At 52.6% G+C, this 15998-nt stretch overlaps 7 protein-coding genes across 7 annotated transcripts; 3 read left to right on the forward strand and 4 right to left on the reverse strand.

Annotated features, from left to right (window-relative positions):
* Positions 1 to 179: 179 nt before the first annotated feature.
* Positions 180 to 2030, reverse strand: TRV_05232 (C6 transcription factor, putative; the record flags this gene model as incomplete). The annotated part of the gene is made up of 1 exon (XM_003020660.1): positions 180 to 2030. The coding sequence occupies one exon, from the start codon at positions 2028 to 2030 to the stop codon at positions 180 to 182; it is 1851 nt and encodes a 616-aa protein (XP_003020706.1).
* A 736-nt stretch (positions 2031 to 2766) lies between these two features.
* TRV_05233 (DUF636 domain protein) lies at positions 2767 to 3298 on the forward strand (the record flags this gene model as incomplete). The annotated part of the gene is made up of 3 exons (XM_003020661.1): positions 2767 to 2846; positions 2913 to 3034; positions 3066 to 3298. The coding sequence occupies 3 exons, from the start codon at positions 2767 to 2769 to the stop codon at positions 3296 to 3298; spliced, it is 435 nt and encodes a 144-aa protein (XP_003020707.1).
* Positions 3299 to 3470: 172 nt separating this feature from the next.
* Positions 3471 to 3779, reverse strand: TRV_05234 (uncharacterized protein; the record flags this gene model as incomplete). The annotated part of the gene is made up of 1 exon (XM_003020662.1): positions 3471 to 3779. The coding sequence occupies one exon, from the start codon at positions 3777 to 3779 to the stop codon at positions 3471 to 3473; it is 309 nt and encodes a 102-aa protein (XP_003020708.1).
* Positions 3780 to 4054: 275 nt separating this feature from the next.
* On the reverse strand, positions 4055 to 5357 carry TRV_05235 (transsulfuration enzyme family protein, putative; the record flags this gene model as incomplete). Its single annotated transcript, XM_003020663.1, has 2 exons — positions 4055 to 5110; positions 5172 to 5357. 2 exons carry the CDS (start codon positions 5355 to 5357, stop codon positions 4055 to 4057), a joined length of 1242 nt encoding a protein of 413 aa, XP_003020709.1.
* A 303-nt stretch (positions 5358 to 5660) lies between these two features.
* Positions 5661 to 5979, forward strand: TRV_05236 (uncharacterized protein; the record flags this gene model as incomplete). Its single annotated transcript, XM_003020664.1, has 2 exons — positions 5661 to 5689; positions 5790 to 5979. 2 exons carry the CDS (start codon positions 5661 to 5663, stop codon positions 5977 to 5979), a joined length of 219 nt encoding a protein of 72 aa, XP_003020710.1.
* A 229-nt stretch (positions 5980 to 6208) lies between these two features.
* TRV_05237 (uncharacterized protein) lies at positions 6209 to 10069 on the reverse strand (the record flags this gene model as incomplete). Its single annotated transcript, XM_003020665.1, has 3 exons — positions 6209 to 6611; positions 6675 to 6726; positions 6790 to 10069. The coding sequence occupies 3 exons, from the start codon at positions 10067 to 10069 to the stop codon at positions 6209 to 6211; spliced, it is 3735 nt and encodes a 1244-aa protein (XP_003020711.1).
* A 568-nt stretch (positions 10070 to 10637) lies between these two features.
* TRV_05238 (uncharacterized protein) lies at positions 10638 to 15087 on the forward strand (the record flags this gene model as incomplete). Its single annotated transcript, XM_003020666.1, has 4 exons — positions 10638 to 10732; positions 10865 to 10979; positions 11094 to 11875; positions 11937 to 15087. 4 exons carry the CDS (start codon positions 10638 to 10640, stop codon positions 15085 to 15087), a joined length of 4143 nt encoding a protein of 1380 aa, XP_003020712.1.
* Between the last annotated feature and the right edge of the window lie 911 nt (positions 15088 to 15998).

A 15998-nucleotide genomic window follows, 5' to 3' on the forward strand; every position in this document is an offset into this window, starting at 1 on the left:
TACCTGTGCGCCCTGCAGGCATTAATTAAATAAATGAGCGAGGAGGGAGGGTAGCGGGATATATTTTTCTTTATACGTTGGAATATATAAAGGAGAAGGGCCAGGCTTTCCAGTCAGAAAACAAACAAAACAGGCAAAGCTGCGTTGGTTTATGTTTGAAATGAGGCTGAAGTTGAAGCCTACTCAATAGGAATATCACCTAGCCATATATCATTATTGACAATGGTAGCAATATCAGGACCGGTGTCTTCGACAGTCGAATAAGACGGTGGTCGGACGCCAATATCAAGCACCTCCCTTGCAACCATCTTTATATGTCGCATTACCAGTCTGGATATCGACCATGTCGGACCCAGGGCCTTGAGCTCCCCTATAAGCAGTGCAATACGATCCCGGCGAGGTTCCAGCGTATCCGACGCGCGAATGGAGCATGCGCAGAGCTGTACAAGTGCACTCAGCACCATACCACAAATGAAAAAAGGCGAATGCTTTATGCTCGGCGACCTCAAGGCTGCAAGGTTTGCCAGGCCATTGGCAGCCTTGATCGACTTAATAGCATGGGTTAGGTTGGAGGAAGGGTTCGTTCTGAGCAACCGTATCCAGCGCCTGGCACAAGGAATGCTCGACATGGCTACAGGGGTAGACAAAAGGTTGGACTGGGGAGTATGCAAGTATATCGATGCGCAGTGAATTATCATGAAGGCACGGAACATGACTTGGTCCACTTGGTCGTCTACTGCAAGAATATCGCGCCTCGAAGGTGGGAGATGATGGAACCAGCTGCCAATACTTGCATCTATAGACTCTATCTGGTCATATTCAGGGTCTTCTGGAGCATAGGTGAGGTCGAGAGTACGTTTCAATACTCTCGACGCTTCGATTGCATGGCAATAGGACGAGTACTCGCTGCTTCCGTCTTCGTCCTCGAAGATTCTGTCATAGAATTGAGCGGCGGTGGGCGATTCAGTCAGGTATATGCCGGCTGAATAGCTGAGGTCATCACAGGGGAGGGGAACATCCATGATGACACTGCTTGAAATCTGGCAAGGGGTCTGGTCGAACCCGGAAAACATCGCATCAATCATATACACCTCCCACCACGTCCGTCTTATGTTTTCACACAGGACAGCATCTTCGCCTACAACGCTGGGGGCAAACGTTCTCATGTTCATCCCCAACTTCATTGCTAGACCTGCTGCCTCTGTGAAGGCTTTGACTCCCTCTGCTCGCTCATTACGTCCATGCAAGGTGATGGAAAGTAGCAGCAGAGACTGGACTTTATAGCAAGATACCTCACTTTTCGCAATCGACGAGATGACAGCCGGCCTGTATGCATCCGGGGATACGCCGGAAACAAAATGCGCGCCTATGAACTTGAGGGTAGCCTCCAGGCAGGTGGGAAGGGGATACAGGCGAGGCAAGAAGTGCGCGGGCGGTAGTATAGGATGAGAGTCGTGAAAGTACGCATAGTAGAAATCGATGAGGTACGAGTCCCCTTGTAAGTCCGTGACGCCATACTGGCTCCCTCCCGCCAGCCCCGGAGCAGCCGCCGCAGCCGCAACGGGTTTATCCACACATATTGGGGTCTGGTTATAGAGACCGTTATGGTTGCTATTGTTGCCGTTGCTGCTGCTATGAGTGTTATTGCTATGATGATCTGTCGTCTGCCAGGTGGGAACTGAGCTGCTCTGGTCTGAAGAGAAGTCATCCGCCGTTGAAACGGTACCTGGAAGAGGTGTGCTGACGAAAGAGAAGGTCGATAGTTGCGGTGTCAACTGTAAGGTGGCCGGGGCGGTATATTCGGAAGAGGGGGTCAACAGTGGCACAGGAGTATATGATACTGCATACTGGTTTCTAGAACCAGGTTTATATCCTCGGCGAGAAGGGGTGTAGTGGCATCCAAGCTGGCCTTTGCGGCACCGTCCACATATTGGCATCACACCGTCGCATTTGAGATGTTTCCTTCGGCATGCCAGACACGCTAGAGAGGAGGGCTTCTCCCCGGATCGATTAGTAGTAGCGAAGGACATGATGGCGCATTCTGTGCAGCATAATAATAGGGACGATAATGGTCAGTAGGCACAGTAACAATTATCAACAACTGGCGAGGGTGATCAGATTTGCTCTGGTTGCAAGCCCACAACAGGGTGATTGTCACCACAGAGAGACGGAGCGAAAAAGCCGGACAAGAGCTGCCATGGGTTGAGCGACGAACTCCTCCAGCATCACGTAGTCTCAATACCCATTTGCGACAGTGAGCTGATCTCGAAAAGAAGAGAGGAAGATGAAGGGGAAATTGAACAAGGTCGAAATCTCGAAGATCGGTTTTTGCCCCCTTGCCAGCGTTAGTTATGTAAGCACTCAGCCTCAGACCACAAGGAGCAAGGCAGGAAATCTAGATATACTTAAAGTACGAAGTACGAGGCGTAAGAAGGCACACTCGGATGGGTTATGACATCTACAGAGAAGCTAGGCGAGACCTGGCCACTGGTATGCATAGAGGCTATGTAACCTTTTCTGGGTCGGCCAGCAACTGCGGTTGGTGGAACAGCTGGGAGGAGACGTCATACATGGTGAGAGCTTCGACGTCAAATATATTAATAAGATGCAGCGAGTTAAACGAGACGCAACTGGGGGAGCGCGGGGGTTCCCAAGTCGCAGGAGCATATAAAGGATCATGAGCCTGCCGCACTTCCGTCCGCCTGATGACTAGTACCAGAATCGTGATCTATTTTATTTTGGAGACGCCTTGTACTGTACATAGCCATGTCTGCCATCCAGGGAAAATGCCACTGCGGTGCTGTTGAATATACAGCCAAGCTTGGAGACAAGTCTCATATCCTCTGGTATGGTCTCGCCATCGTCATCGTCTTATGTTGGCCTTGCAAAGTATCGTAGACTAACAGACCCAGCCATTGCGATGCTTGCAAGCGTATCAACGGCAGTGACTTCACTCTCAACCAAGTCATTCCCAAGGCGGACCTCGAGATAAAGAAGGGTGACTTAACTAAATACACCTACAAGGGTGATTCAGGTGTGATTGCTGGCCCCTTTATATCTGGTAGCCCAACTTGATATTGACTATGAAGGCAACTCCGTGCACTGCTTCTTCTGCCCCACCTGCTCCACCCACATATATCATCATCAGACTGTGTTAGGCGACGACAAGTTTATCCTCCGCACGGCATCGTTGGAAGGCAACAAGGACTGGCCGGCCTCAGTTGAGATATACTGCAAGGACAGAGCAAAATGGCAGCCAGACGTTGCGCCAAAGGTATGCCAGGCTGGTCCAGAGTAGGGCTAATCTGTCATCTCGGTGTCAAAAGTGAAGATGTAGCAAGTTGGAAGTATATGGGATGAAAAAAAAAGTCTCTTTGTATAGGTCGTAAAGTCGTAAGTCGTGAAATCAAGTCAATGTAGTATCGGAAGAATCGCTCTCTATCCATGGTTTCGTCACTTCAAGACTTTGTCTATCCAGAGCTGACGGGGGGGATAATGGCAACCTCGTCATTGCACTCGATCATCCTCGTTTTGTCCTTTGCAGTCTCAACGTCAAGCTCTTCCCCATCCACGTACTGAAGGCGAACGCTAACGGCACAGCTAGACAGGATCTTCTCCTTCATTCCTGGATATCGCGATTCGAGAAGATCATATAGCCGACACAACGGGTAGGGTGCGGGGAAGGTCTCTGTATTCTTCTTTGTGTACGAAGAAGCACTCGCAAAGTAATGGAGCTGAAATGTTCCTGTAAAGGAAGTTGGAATATCAGTAGTAGCCATGGGTAAGGTAACGAGTGTCAGCTTGTTGTTCGTCAGTTTTAATTGATATTTGCCTGCCTTTATCCTCCTTTTTATGGCTGTTGTTATAACGAATTTATCTCCAGTTTCGTATTCCTCCAGCACTTTTTATAGATGACTAACAAGGTTCTATTGAGATTGGCCAATTACAACGCAGTATCAAATGGATATTTAAGTTCTCGAGGATCGTGTTCTTATTATTGTTCAGCTGTCAATTTGACCACCATCAGTACCGTTAAATGAGGCCACAGCTTGTCTCAAACAAAACTCTTCAGTCCAGAAACGATATCATCCTTCAAATCTTGCCAATTCTCCAATCCAACACTAACTCTGAGCAGCTCCCTCTCAACGGACGCGTCGCTCATGGCACGCCATTCGATGAGTGACTCTACACCGCCGAGACTGGTAGCATGGTGGAAAAAGTGCAACTTGGATGGTAAGGCACGCGCAATCCTTTCTTCCTTCATCATTATGGAGAAAACAGGTCCATACCCATTAGGCATCTGTTTTGACAACCACTCCATATCCTCCCTCTGCAAACTAGAATGGTTGATTTTAGCCACCGTCTTCTGGACAAGGCTGGCTTCCTCATCTGTGACAGTGGCAGTTGTCTCGGGAGCCCCGGGTTTGCCCTTGTGAAGGGCTGCGTCAAGCCAAGCCACGAGGTTAGTGGCATTCTGGCTCAGACGCTGTACACGGATTTCCAATGTTCTCAGACTTCGGGTGCCAAGCCACGACTCCAGGTTGCCCATGACACTTCCGATGTATTGTCGGTCATTTGCAAGAGATGAATACCAGTCCTTTCGCTGAGTGACCAAGACACCACAGAGCATGTCACTGTGGCCTCCGAGATACTTGGTTCCTGAGTGCATGATCATATCCGCACCCCATTTGAACGGATCCTGGAGACCGGGAGGTCCAAAAGTGCTATCAACCAGAACATATGCTCCTCGGGAATGAGCCTTTTTGGCATAGCTTTCTATGCAGTAGGAAGTTCCATGCGGGTTCAATGGTGTCTCAGGGAGGATTACATCGCCCTTCTCCAGCTGCTCGGCAGGACAATCAAGATCTATCTTTTTCATGCCTGTGAGACGAGATAGAATGCCCATGACGCCATGGCTTCCATGATATCCCTGTCCGACGGAGACATGGCGAGGGTTGAAGAAGACGAGGGCAGCGTGGAGAGCCGAGAGACCGGACGAATAAGATAGGCAGTGGCCATTGACGAGCTGTGACAGGATGGTCTCAAAGCGGGTGCTGCTTGGGGCACCACAGCGGGAGTAGACGAAGCTATTTGTCCCTTCATGCTCGCCCTGCGATGCGTTTTAGAATTATTGTTATACTGAAAGCCGCAGTTAATTTGGAAGTACCTACGTGAGCTTCAGACTCTGGAACCAACTCGTCTGGGTTCTCGGTGTATCTAAAGGTGGTCGACAGATGAATCGGAGGGGACACATCTGTCACATTGTTCATAGTGTCATCGGCGTGGAGAGCGACCGTCGACCGGCCTCTGTCCTTCAGGTCCATGTTGGCGAAGCTCTTTTCCACCTGCTCTGCCATAACCAATGATATCCCTATTCAATTGTTGACCTCGTCCTGGCGAATGGATTTATATACCGGGCAGCACCGACTCAGTAGCGAAGGCTGACTCAACACTGCCCACTGTGATAATAACACTAATGCCTATATAACAACTAAGTATAGCAGCAAGACGTAAAGGCGGGGCCTTTTTTTTTTTTTTTTTGGTCGCGGGCGGGCGATTTCCGGTCGACGCGCCGACGCCGGCGCCGGCGCTTGGCACGGAACCTTGGAAGACGCGAGGTCACGTGGTCAATTTAACAGCCTGGAAAGCCGAAAAGGGAAATGAGGACGACAAGGAAGAAAAGGACTTTGTATATCCAGCTGTATACAACGATTTAAAGCGCTAGTGGAACGGCCTGCCACGTCAATAGATAAGCCGACAGAGACAGAGCAAGCAAGGAAAGGGACTAGGGAAGAAGAAGGAGAAAAGGAAGAAGGAGAAGCAAGAGGCAGCCAAGAAGAGAAGAAGTGGAGTACAGAGAAGGAAAGGTGGGAAAGCAAGTACAGATGCCTTCAACTTGTGGTATGGATGATGAAAAGAGACATCGTCGAGTCTCGTGTCGACATGAGCGATGGACGAACAGAGAAAAAAAAAGGGTAAGTGAGCCCGCTGATAAGAATACGATGAAGATAGGAGAAGTAGATGAAGTGACGAGCAGAAGACGAGGAAAAAACAGAGGGACGAAAAAGACAACCCGCTAAACGCCAAAAGCGCCAAACATAGTGGTGGAAATGCCAGGATCGACGATTATTTCCGCAGTGAGCCCATTCTAGATGGTTCCTTCACTGATCCAGGCACAGCCGATTGGAAACTATACCGATCTATCAAGCTAGTTAGCAACTCTGTTCACTACCGCGTGCACAGTGGTGTGGTAGGTTGTCTTACCATTCTCCGAGTCAAAGCCAATAGTGATATCGTCATGCTCGCCAGGATATTCCGGCATATCAAGGCAGACGAAATCAGCAGACTCGTCCTCGCTATTCTTGGGCAGCGCGAACTTGGCATCGATGATTTTAATGCCGTATTTTCCAGAGCGGTTGAAACTTTCAAAGTTATCTGTGCTCTTAAGGACAAAATTCATGCTTCGACCGTGGCTGAAGCCTGCTAGGAAAGCAACTAGCTGGACATTCTTTTCCTGTTGAATGATTTGGAGACGAGCCCTGGAGGCTTCCCATTTCTTGTAGATGGGGACTACCATGCGTCGACGGGCAATGGCGAACATAGAAGCGTAGCTGGAGGATAACGTTCGTTAGCAAATGAGATTACTTGGCAGAAGTGAAGAAGAGGCTAATTACCCATCAAAGAGTACTTTGAATCCTGTGATGCCTTGTTGGAAATGATGCATATCTATAAATGTGAGTTAGCATGAATTCCAAATTAAAGATGGAAAGCGAAGAAACATTTACTGACCCTGCAGCGTCGCGAAGTTATACTTCCTGATGATGGGTTGCGTTTTTGAAACGGTGAGCAACTCCTTCATCTGCGCTGGGACTTCCTTTGGCACCATATTCTCAGCTACAGCTACACTCAAGTCGTCCTGCGGTGGCCTAATCACGCTCAGCGTGGTAGGAACGTTAATATCAAGGCTTATCTTCAAATCACCGGGTCCAATGTTAATTCTATCCGTGACTGAGCCCCAGCTCGAGCTGATGAAGACACGCAATTTCTCTGAGAGGACGGTACTCGGCACGCTGTGTTTATGATCTGGCCGCTCATTGATGACTGAGGCATTGCCTTTGTCGAATTTGAGGAATGTCTTGCGGGAGTTAAGGGCATTACCGGAATTGCCCAGTGGATCAACGCCTTGTATCATTGTGAAGGACTGGAGAGCGAGGTCTGGAGATTTGGACTCTGACTCCGAAGGCGTAATGCCTATGAGGAGGGAGTGCAGACTTGCGCGAATTTCTGTATCCTGGAAGGTAAGAAGCATAGAGTGTTCGACCCCATTCTCAAAATGCTTGAGCATCATTGCCGGTGCGCCATCGTCACCGCGTAAATAGCCGAACACAATGGGGGAGCCGTTGCCCAGGGTATGTGAGACGCTACTGAGGGTCTTTACTTTGGGACTAGTGACGGCAAAGAAGCGGAAGCCACGGTGAGATTCACGTGTGCCCGTCCCTTCGGTGATTTTGGTAGACTTTTCGAATAGCTGTATCCTGCAGCGTTGGGTGGGTTCCGAAGGGAACGACTTGTTGGGGGAGCTTTCGGTGTACTGGAATTCATTCAGGATGTCTGCAAACACCAACCTTTCGCCAGCGGCAGGCTGCATGTCCGCTTGCACTTTGCGGGTGTATTCAACGATCTTCCAGAGCATTTTAAAGTCTGCATCCTGGAACTTGATATCCAGCTCGAATCCGCGAGGGAGACGGAGAGTGAGGGAATGGAGGCGGACCTGCCAGTCTATGTCGGCCCAAGTGGGACCCTGTTTCTTGTCGGACTGGATGGTCAGGTTGACGAGCTCGTTCTGGCTAGTGAGGGTGGCAATTACGTTCCAGTCTGATCTGTCACGGGTGATGGAGAGCATGCATGGAATGGCATACTGCTCTGTGTCATCGTCCGAGGAGCCCAAGCAGACCTCGACGAACATTCGGCCGTAGCAGAAGTGGCGGTTTGTGTCGCTGATTGGCATTGTCTCCGCAATGTCGGGCTTCTTGGTCGAGTGGTCGATGAGCATGGACTTGGAGCCGGAGCCAGACAGCACAGATGATATACCGGGGGCGAAGAAAGGGTAGCGGATCCAGATGGAGGTATCGATGTTTTGGGAGAGAGCAGGAAGCTGGCCAGCTGAGGAAGACGAAGGGATGATGTTATTACGCTGCATGGACATGGAAAGGGCTCGTAGATGGCTGATAATGGCCAGGTGGATGCTGAGGTGGCTTGCCAGGGTATCGTTACCCATTGACTGCACCATGGGGAGTATGGCTTCAGGCTTCATCCTGCTAAACTCGCCGAGCTCGGGGTGCTGGGGCACGAGATGCTGGTTAATCCACCATGCCTTAGCCAGATTGATGATGGCCTGCTGCGATTGCTCGGTAATGGGCGACTGTCTTCCATTGGCCGAGTTGAGACCAGGCGGGTGAGGAGGACGGGCGCGCATAAAGGCCTCGAGATCAGCTCTGCCCTTGATGAACCACCAGACGCTGGCACGCACCCACTCCGAGAGGGAGGTCTCCATGATGGGTTTGACACTTTCGGCAGCACGAGAGAAAAGAGGGATGTAGCAGTCGACGTAGGCGGAGAATTCAGCCAGGGCAGCGTCTCCAACCATGTTAGCCACGTTCTTGAGTTTTCCTGAGGAGCCAGAGGAGGTCTTGGAGTGGTGACCCATGTAAGCTGGCTTATCAGGTTGTAGCCTGTTCGATTGCTGCTGCTGCTGCTGCTGCTGCTGTTGCTGTAGGAGTTGGGGATCATTGTAGGCTGCCTGTCTGGATTCTGTTCTAACATAAGGCGGTGGAGAGGACGTAGGTGGTTTGGCAATCTTGGTGTGAGCCGGGTTCGATGGAACAGCAGGAGGCGGAGGGTAGCCATCAAGGCCCTGTCTCTGCTGTTGCTTTTTGTTCTCCTCTGGCAGAGCGGCCATGACGCTGCCCCAGAAAGACAGGCCTGACTTGCCAGACTGGGCTGGTTCTTGCGGGCTGCCTCTGTCGGCATCTCTGCTCTCCTGCTGCTCGTCTCTGACATGCCTGCCATGATCTCTATCTCTGTCTCTATCTCTGTCCCTGTACTCTCTGCCGTAGTCTCTAGCATGATCATTGTTGTCCCTGTAGTCTCTGGGGTAGTCTCTCGAGGGAACCTGCTCAGGAGAATGCTGCCGGTGGTGATCCTGCTCGGCCGCCGTCGCCTGCTCCCTGGCACGCTGCAGCGCAAGACCTTCCTCATCCCTCATCTTGGCCCGTATCCTCTCCGCAAACGAGCTCTCCTCACTGGTATCTCTCCATGACAGCCGGGACCCTCTAGGCTGCTGGCTGATGGACAAGAGAAAATCCGAGTTCTGCGCATTGCGTAATTCCGGCGACGGCTGCAGCTGGGTCTCCTTGCTGGGGGAGCTGCACTTCTTCTCCCCGTCTGGGCCTGAGACGGCAAATGAAGGCAGAGTGGGCTCCCTGTTATCCAGGTAGCGAGCCTGGGAGTCTGAAGCGTCCGAGGACGAGCCGCCGTCAGCGCCATCCGTGAACTGGGAGGCGGACGAATTGGAGCGTGCACGATAAAGCGATATCTCCATCGTCGGGGCCTCTGCCTCCTCGCCTCCCTCGCCCATGACCGAGGGCGGCCGGTCACAGAACCTCACCCGGAGGCCCTCGCAGCGCCGTCTCCTCTTCTTCAGGCCTCCTGGACCTGCCACCGCAGTGCTCCCATTGTTGTTGTTTTTGCTGTTAGTCCGGGTGACGTTGACGTGGACGTCTACTGCGGCGGCCGTGGGGGACTGAGCAGCACCAGGCCAGCGCTGCGAGACAGAGACATCGATCTTGGGCGGGAGCCTTGCTGAGGGGAATTGCTGCTGGTACTGCTGCTGCTGCTGCTGCTGCTGCTGCTGTACGGGAGGGCGCGAGGAGGCCAGGAAGTCGTCTATCTGCTGGTCCCGGGTGGACTGCTTGGTCTCCTTTTCGCGGGAGAAGAGCTTGCCGCGCCACTTGCGGGCGACCTTGGTCTCTGCGGCCGTCAGGCTGCTCGTCTCGGGAGAGTTGAACATGATTCCTTCATGCGGTTATCCAGTCGTTGTCTTCGTCGTCCTCGTCCTCGTCGTCAAGCTGGCTGCCGTCCAGGGGGCGATCTATGTCTGCTGCCCGGCGAGTCGAACCGCCAGCACAGCCAGCGAATGTCCGGTCCCTCGTCACTGTCGGCCGTCACTGCTCGCTTCCGGCCTCTGTCTGCTCGTCTGCTCGTCCGGCTCGTCTGCGTCTCGTCGTCGGCGGCGTCTGCGTGTCTTGTTTCTGCTGCTGCTGCTGCTGCTGCTGCTGCGTCTGCTGCGTCTGCCCTAGAGGTTTCGGGCTCACGTGCTTTTTTTCTGCTGCAGATGAAACGCCCAAGGGGCAAGGTTGGAGGCGCCGGGGAAGAAGAAAGCCAGAAGGCCAGGCGGACGCTCGCAGACGGACGGGCAGCTGGCGGATGCAGGTGTCGATACAGAGATTATTGGTCTATAGCTAGCTACAGGGCGTATAGTTAATAGCAGTAGTAGTAGTAGTAGTAGTAGTAATAATAGTAATAATAATATGTAGCTGGCTATAGAGAGGCCGCTGGCGTGTCACCGGAGGTTAGGGATGCAGCGCAGCGCAGCCAAGGGCCTCGATGCCTTAAATACAGAGTCATGGACGAGACATCCAGACTTCCTTGTTTACCTGCTCTCTCTCACTCAGTAATGCTAATTAAATTCCTGTGGTCCGTCTGCGAGGGAAACGAGGCTTTGCCTGCGCCACCATCGACCTGCTCGGTCGCTCGTTATATTAATAGCTACCTAGGTTATATAGCACCAACGCTGCTCCTACAGCAACATCACCAACAACAACAACAACAACGTCAACGACAACAACAACGACAAGCGACAAACGACATCACCACCCCCGGCGTCCGTCCTGCGGCCCTCGTCCCTGGCCGTCTCCCTCGTTCGGCGGCCCGTCGACCCTCGTTTTTCGACCTTGTTGGCCTCCGCCTGACCTCGCGGGCCCAGTCTTTTCGCCCGATCTCGACTCTTCCAAGGCTAACGACTTGATGGACAGGAGGAAGCCCGCAGCTCCAAGCCACCAACAGACCAGCGGCCAGCACCAAACCATCCGTCCGGCTGTCCTTGGACGCGCGACCAGGAACCGCCCAGAGCTCGTCTCTGTCAATTGGGATCTTCTGCAGGGCAGTGGCCGGCTGGACAGGCTGACAGAATAAAAGGGGAGATGGTTGAGCTTCACGCCGGCAGCTCCAGCACCATCACCATCACCACCACCACCGCCGCCGCCGCCGCCAGGAGGACGCACAATAACAGGCGAGATGCAGGCTCAGCAGCTTCGACCGTCCTCCAGCTAAAGGCCATGGCCTCCTCCTCCTCCCGCCGCGCAGCAGCCATGCCTGCCTCGCCGTTGATCGCCCTGCTACTGGTCCTGCTGCTCGCTGTCCAGGCCGGCCGCGCAGCCCTCGTCCCCTTCAGAAACTGCCTGCCGGACGCCATCACCAAGTCTAGTCCCGTCAAGCTGCAGTTCATACCTCTCTACGTCGCCGCGCAGTTCAACAGCACGCGGCCGGACCTCAATCTCAACGTCACTGTCTACGGAAACGTCAGCGGCACCGAGACGAAGGAGCCATACCCGCCCCCAGACGACCCGCGATGGAGCAACCCCAACGAGACACTGGGCAAGATAGTCAGTGTAAACCCGTCGACAAACACCTTTACCACCCTGTTCCCACGGCTAGACGTTGTCAGCTTCTCGGCTGCCGGTGGCTCGGTCCAGCCGTTCTGCGACTCTCTCACCCAGGGCGAGTGTCCTCTCGGGCCCGTCTTTAACTTCACCCAGTGAGCAACTCCATACACACACACACATATATATATAGTAAAAAGATACTAACAAGATCAGGGACTCGACGGCGGATCTGCGGGCGTTCTCGACGACGTACAATATCACTTCGTCCTACGCGTTCGCTTCTCTCCTGGCTACGCTCGAGGTCAAGGCTGGAGACGCTAGCAAGACGCCCTACACCTGCGTGGTGGCAGACATCGCCCCAGACCTGGGTGATCCCCTGAGATCAGCTCTCGCATACGTTCCCCTTGCTATACTCTTGCTCGTTGGCGTGGCTACTGTCTACGCTGCCATCTACAGCCCTTGGGGAACCACAGATATCTTCCGCTGGACCTGCAACTATGGCCGAGACGAGGACCTCATCCGTCTCGTCACGCCCGGATTCGCAGACTGCCTGCAGTATATCCAGTTCATCATACTCACCGGCTCGCTTACCCTGAGTTATCCGGGCTACTACCAACCCGTCGTCAGCCAGATCGGTTGGTCTGTCCTCATGTTCAACCAGAGCTTCGTCAGCCATGGCAACGGCACGACGCCCCTGATAGATGGCGTCTACTCCGTCAACGGCACCTACGGGCTCGACCGCATGGGCCAGTTCGTTGGCATGACTCGAGCCGCGGACATCTGGGCAGGCACTGTCATCTGGCTACTTGTCATCCTCGCTGCCGTCACAGCGATCATCCTGCTCGGTTTCGGTCTCAGATGGCTCCATCACAGCGTCAGCCACATCGCAGAGCAGGATCTGCAGTCCAAAAACACAGCCTTCACAATGGGAAACGTCGTTCGTATCGTATTCAACTTCTTCCTTCTCCCGCTAGTCTCACTATCCATGTTTCAGCTCGTCGAGGCTGGCTCCTCTCCCGTCTATGTCGTGGCCCTGGCTGTCATCTTACTTGTCCTGCTCGTTGGATTCGCTGCATGGCTCCTCTATCTCATCTTCTGCACCCGTCCTCGCTCGTATCTCTTCGACGATCTGCCTACTGTGCTATTGTACGGACCACTCTACAACACCTTCAGCGATGGAGCGGCGCCTTTCGCTCTCATATCTGTGCTGCTCACCTGCATGCGAGGGGTGGCCATTGGCGCCGTTCAGCCGTCGGGGATAGCCCAGATTGCTATCCTGGCCATCTGTGAAGTCACCATGATCCTCACCCTCATCGCTTTTCGGCCATACGAGTCTCCCACTTCGATGAATGCATATCATACCATATTTGCACTGGTTCGGTGTCTCACTATCCTCCTATGCGTTGCCTTTGTTCCCTCTCTCGATATTCCGGACCCGGCAAAGGGATGGATTGGCTACGTTATCCTCATACTACATGGCATGGTCCTCATATTCGGATTCTTCTTGAATGCCATCCAAACTCTCATCGAAGTTGTAGCCAGACAAGCCGGAGCTGGTGATGTAGGAGTTCAGGGTGAGGCCGCTAGAGGTGGTTTGGTAAAGGTATGTTCACACTCAATTGGGCTTTTCTACATTCTATCCGTCAGTACATCGGTGCTCACTAACCTACCTCTACAGGTATTTGGTGTCCGTCAACTATCCCGTCGCACCCCCAGGAAGCGCCACATACCGCGCAGAAGCACCAATTCTGAGGCTGCCATGCTCAACGTTGACTTGGAGCGCCCGTCAACTCAGCTCGACAGTGAGCGGCCCAGAAGTTTTTCAGGCAGCTCGGCCGTCCTGCTAAATCGGCCTGGCTTGGACCAGGCAAGCACCGGGTTTGAGTCCGGGGCCGGGAGCCTGTTCAATGCCAGCAACCCGCGTGGACCGGGCAGTGGCCCGTACACGCCTACCACCCTGGGAGCCTTCTCAGCCGGGCCAGGACAAGCTTCAGGCGGCGGCGGGTCACCGCGCAGCGGCATCATGCATATGCATCTTAAACACGAGACGGCAGACCCGTACTACCGTCCGCCCCGGCAACGGCGCGCTACCCTTGAAGGAATACGCCACAGTTCATGGAATAGCAGCGATATGGGCAATGGACAGTCAAGCCGTGTGGCTAACACTCCCGATCTGGATCCAGACGCAGACCATGATGCCGATGTCCTAGCTAATCACCCTGTCGGTAATGGAAGCACCCCAACGCCAGCTTATCTCGGCGCACCCAGAGAAGATCCCGACGGCGACGGAGATGGTGATCCTTCCCTTCGAACAGATTACGCAGTTCGCGAAGTAGACTTTTACTACCGGGTTAGAGGCCCTGCACTGTCGCATTCCGCTACTAGGAAACTCAAGACCGGTCCTGCTGATCCCACCGGCCCTGTATCCTCGGCCAGCGGATGGCTAAAGAACCTATTCGGTGGGAAAACAAAGGATAAAGGCAAGGGCTTCGAGGTTGTCCGAAGCTCTCGTGCGCCTCCCCAGGCTGCAATGCAGCGACCACCGCCACCTGAACAGGATAAATTCACAGAGCCTTACAAGGATGACCCTGACAGTGCACAGGATCCAAATACTACTGCTACTACCTCTGGTCCTGCTCCAAATCCTGATCCAAAAGCTTCCCCTGTCACTGAAAAGGCCAAAGCAGCGGCTACTTCAGACAACGACAAACCACTCCTACCACCTATTCTGCTTGAAGACGCTATTGAATTACCCAGCCGAGCAAACACTCGCAATGTCACACCAGATGCTACATCCGCTCACTCACGCTCTCAATCCCAATCACATCCAGGAGCCCACGGCGGCATGCGAATAAGGCCGCCAACTATCCCCCGCAAAAGCTCAAAGCGCGGTAGTTCCGTTGACCTAAAAGACGTAAAACCTGGTGCAGCAGGGTCTTTCATAGGCGGGCCTCATTCCCGCAACAGTTCTCGGGATTATGAAGCCACCAACTCCGAGGCGCTCGTTCCTCAACGGACGTTCTCAAACCGAGTTATTCAGCAGTCACGATTACCGTTTGGTTCAAAGTCGTCTTCAACACACAGTGCTCCTGTATCACTCGACTCTAATGATTCGATGGCACAACCTCATGCTACTGCTGATGGGACAGATACGACTGACCAACCTTCTTCTCCAGGGCCCAGACAGAGAAACACATCAACTGCGACTTTCGAAGCTACTCGACGGGGAAAGTTGAAGGGCATGGGATATGTCCAACAGCATCGAGCCAGCGACCACATCCATGAAACAAGCTTATCCGGTGGCAGCACCGCAGAATTTATAGGCGATCACCCTCTTCCACCTACCTCCGCTCCCTCATCCTGATCACCTCCTGCCTTTTGCCTATTCTACCATTTGCATCTCATTCGTAATTTTTTTTTTTTTTTTTTTTTTTTTGATTTTTTCTTTTCATACAACCATCTACGAATCGGCGATTGGCAGATATTGATTCCAATACGGAATGGACCATAACATATCAATATCTCCTCCCTTTGCATACTAATGAATAATCACTTGACGAATCTCCTTTGCTTTCCCCCCCTACCACATTCTCCCTTCTTGCTCAAAAGTTGGATTTACTCTTTGTCTATTTCTTGCAATGTCGTTAATACGTGAGGCTTTTTTTTTTCCAATCCGCCTTCCAGCCAGTTGTTCAGTGCGTTTGATAGCCATTTACCCTAGCGTGTTCTTCCCAGCCTGTTTATCAAGAGCGACTATTTGGTTGGATTCTCTTTTGGTGATCCCTTTTTTTTTGTGTTCTATAGAGACCGAGGTGATTTCAATATTGGTGGGATCGGTGTGGCTATATTGGTTTCTGTTGAATGACAACAGATGTATTAAATAACTCCTATTTCAAATACGAAAAGTCTTGGAACTGTGCTAGAGTCTGGCGTCATCTATATTTTTGCATAGAAAGTATTAATATATACTACGTATTTAGGGAAATTTTCATCTTTGTTTTTCTTTTCACTTACATGGCTCGCTTCACTGGCTCAGCCAACCGAACAACCTAGCATCCCTCAAGCATCAACGACCACCGCTCGATCCGAACGACATCTGCTCTGCTAGTGTTTTACCCTCGAGCTGCTCTACACTTCCTGATTATCATCTCAACGCCTTCACAGCGTCTTCAACCTTCCTGGCGCACGGTTTGTGGCGTTAGAAGCATCACCCACCAAACGCCGCAACTCTGTCAACGGCCACACCAGAGAGACGGAAGGGATGGAGAACTCCTC

This window comes from Trichophyton verrucosum, assembly GCF_000151505.1.
Source record: "Trichophyton verrucosum HKI 0517 chromosome Unknown contig00394_1.f1.exp, whole genome shotgun sequence".
NCBI classification, from domain to species: domain Eukaryota; kingdom Fungi; phylum Ascomycota; class Eurotiomycetes; order Onygenales; family Arthrodermataceae; genus Trichophyton; species Trichophyton verrucosum.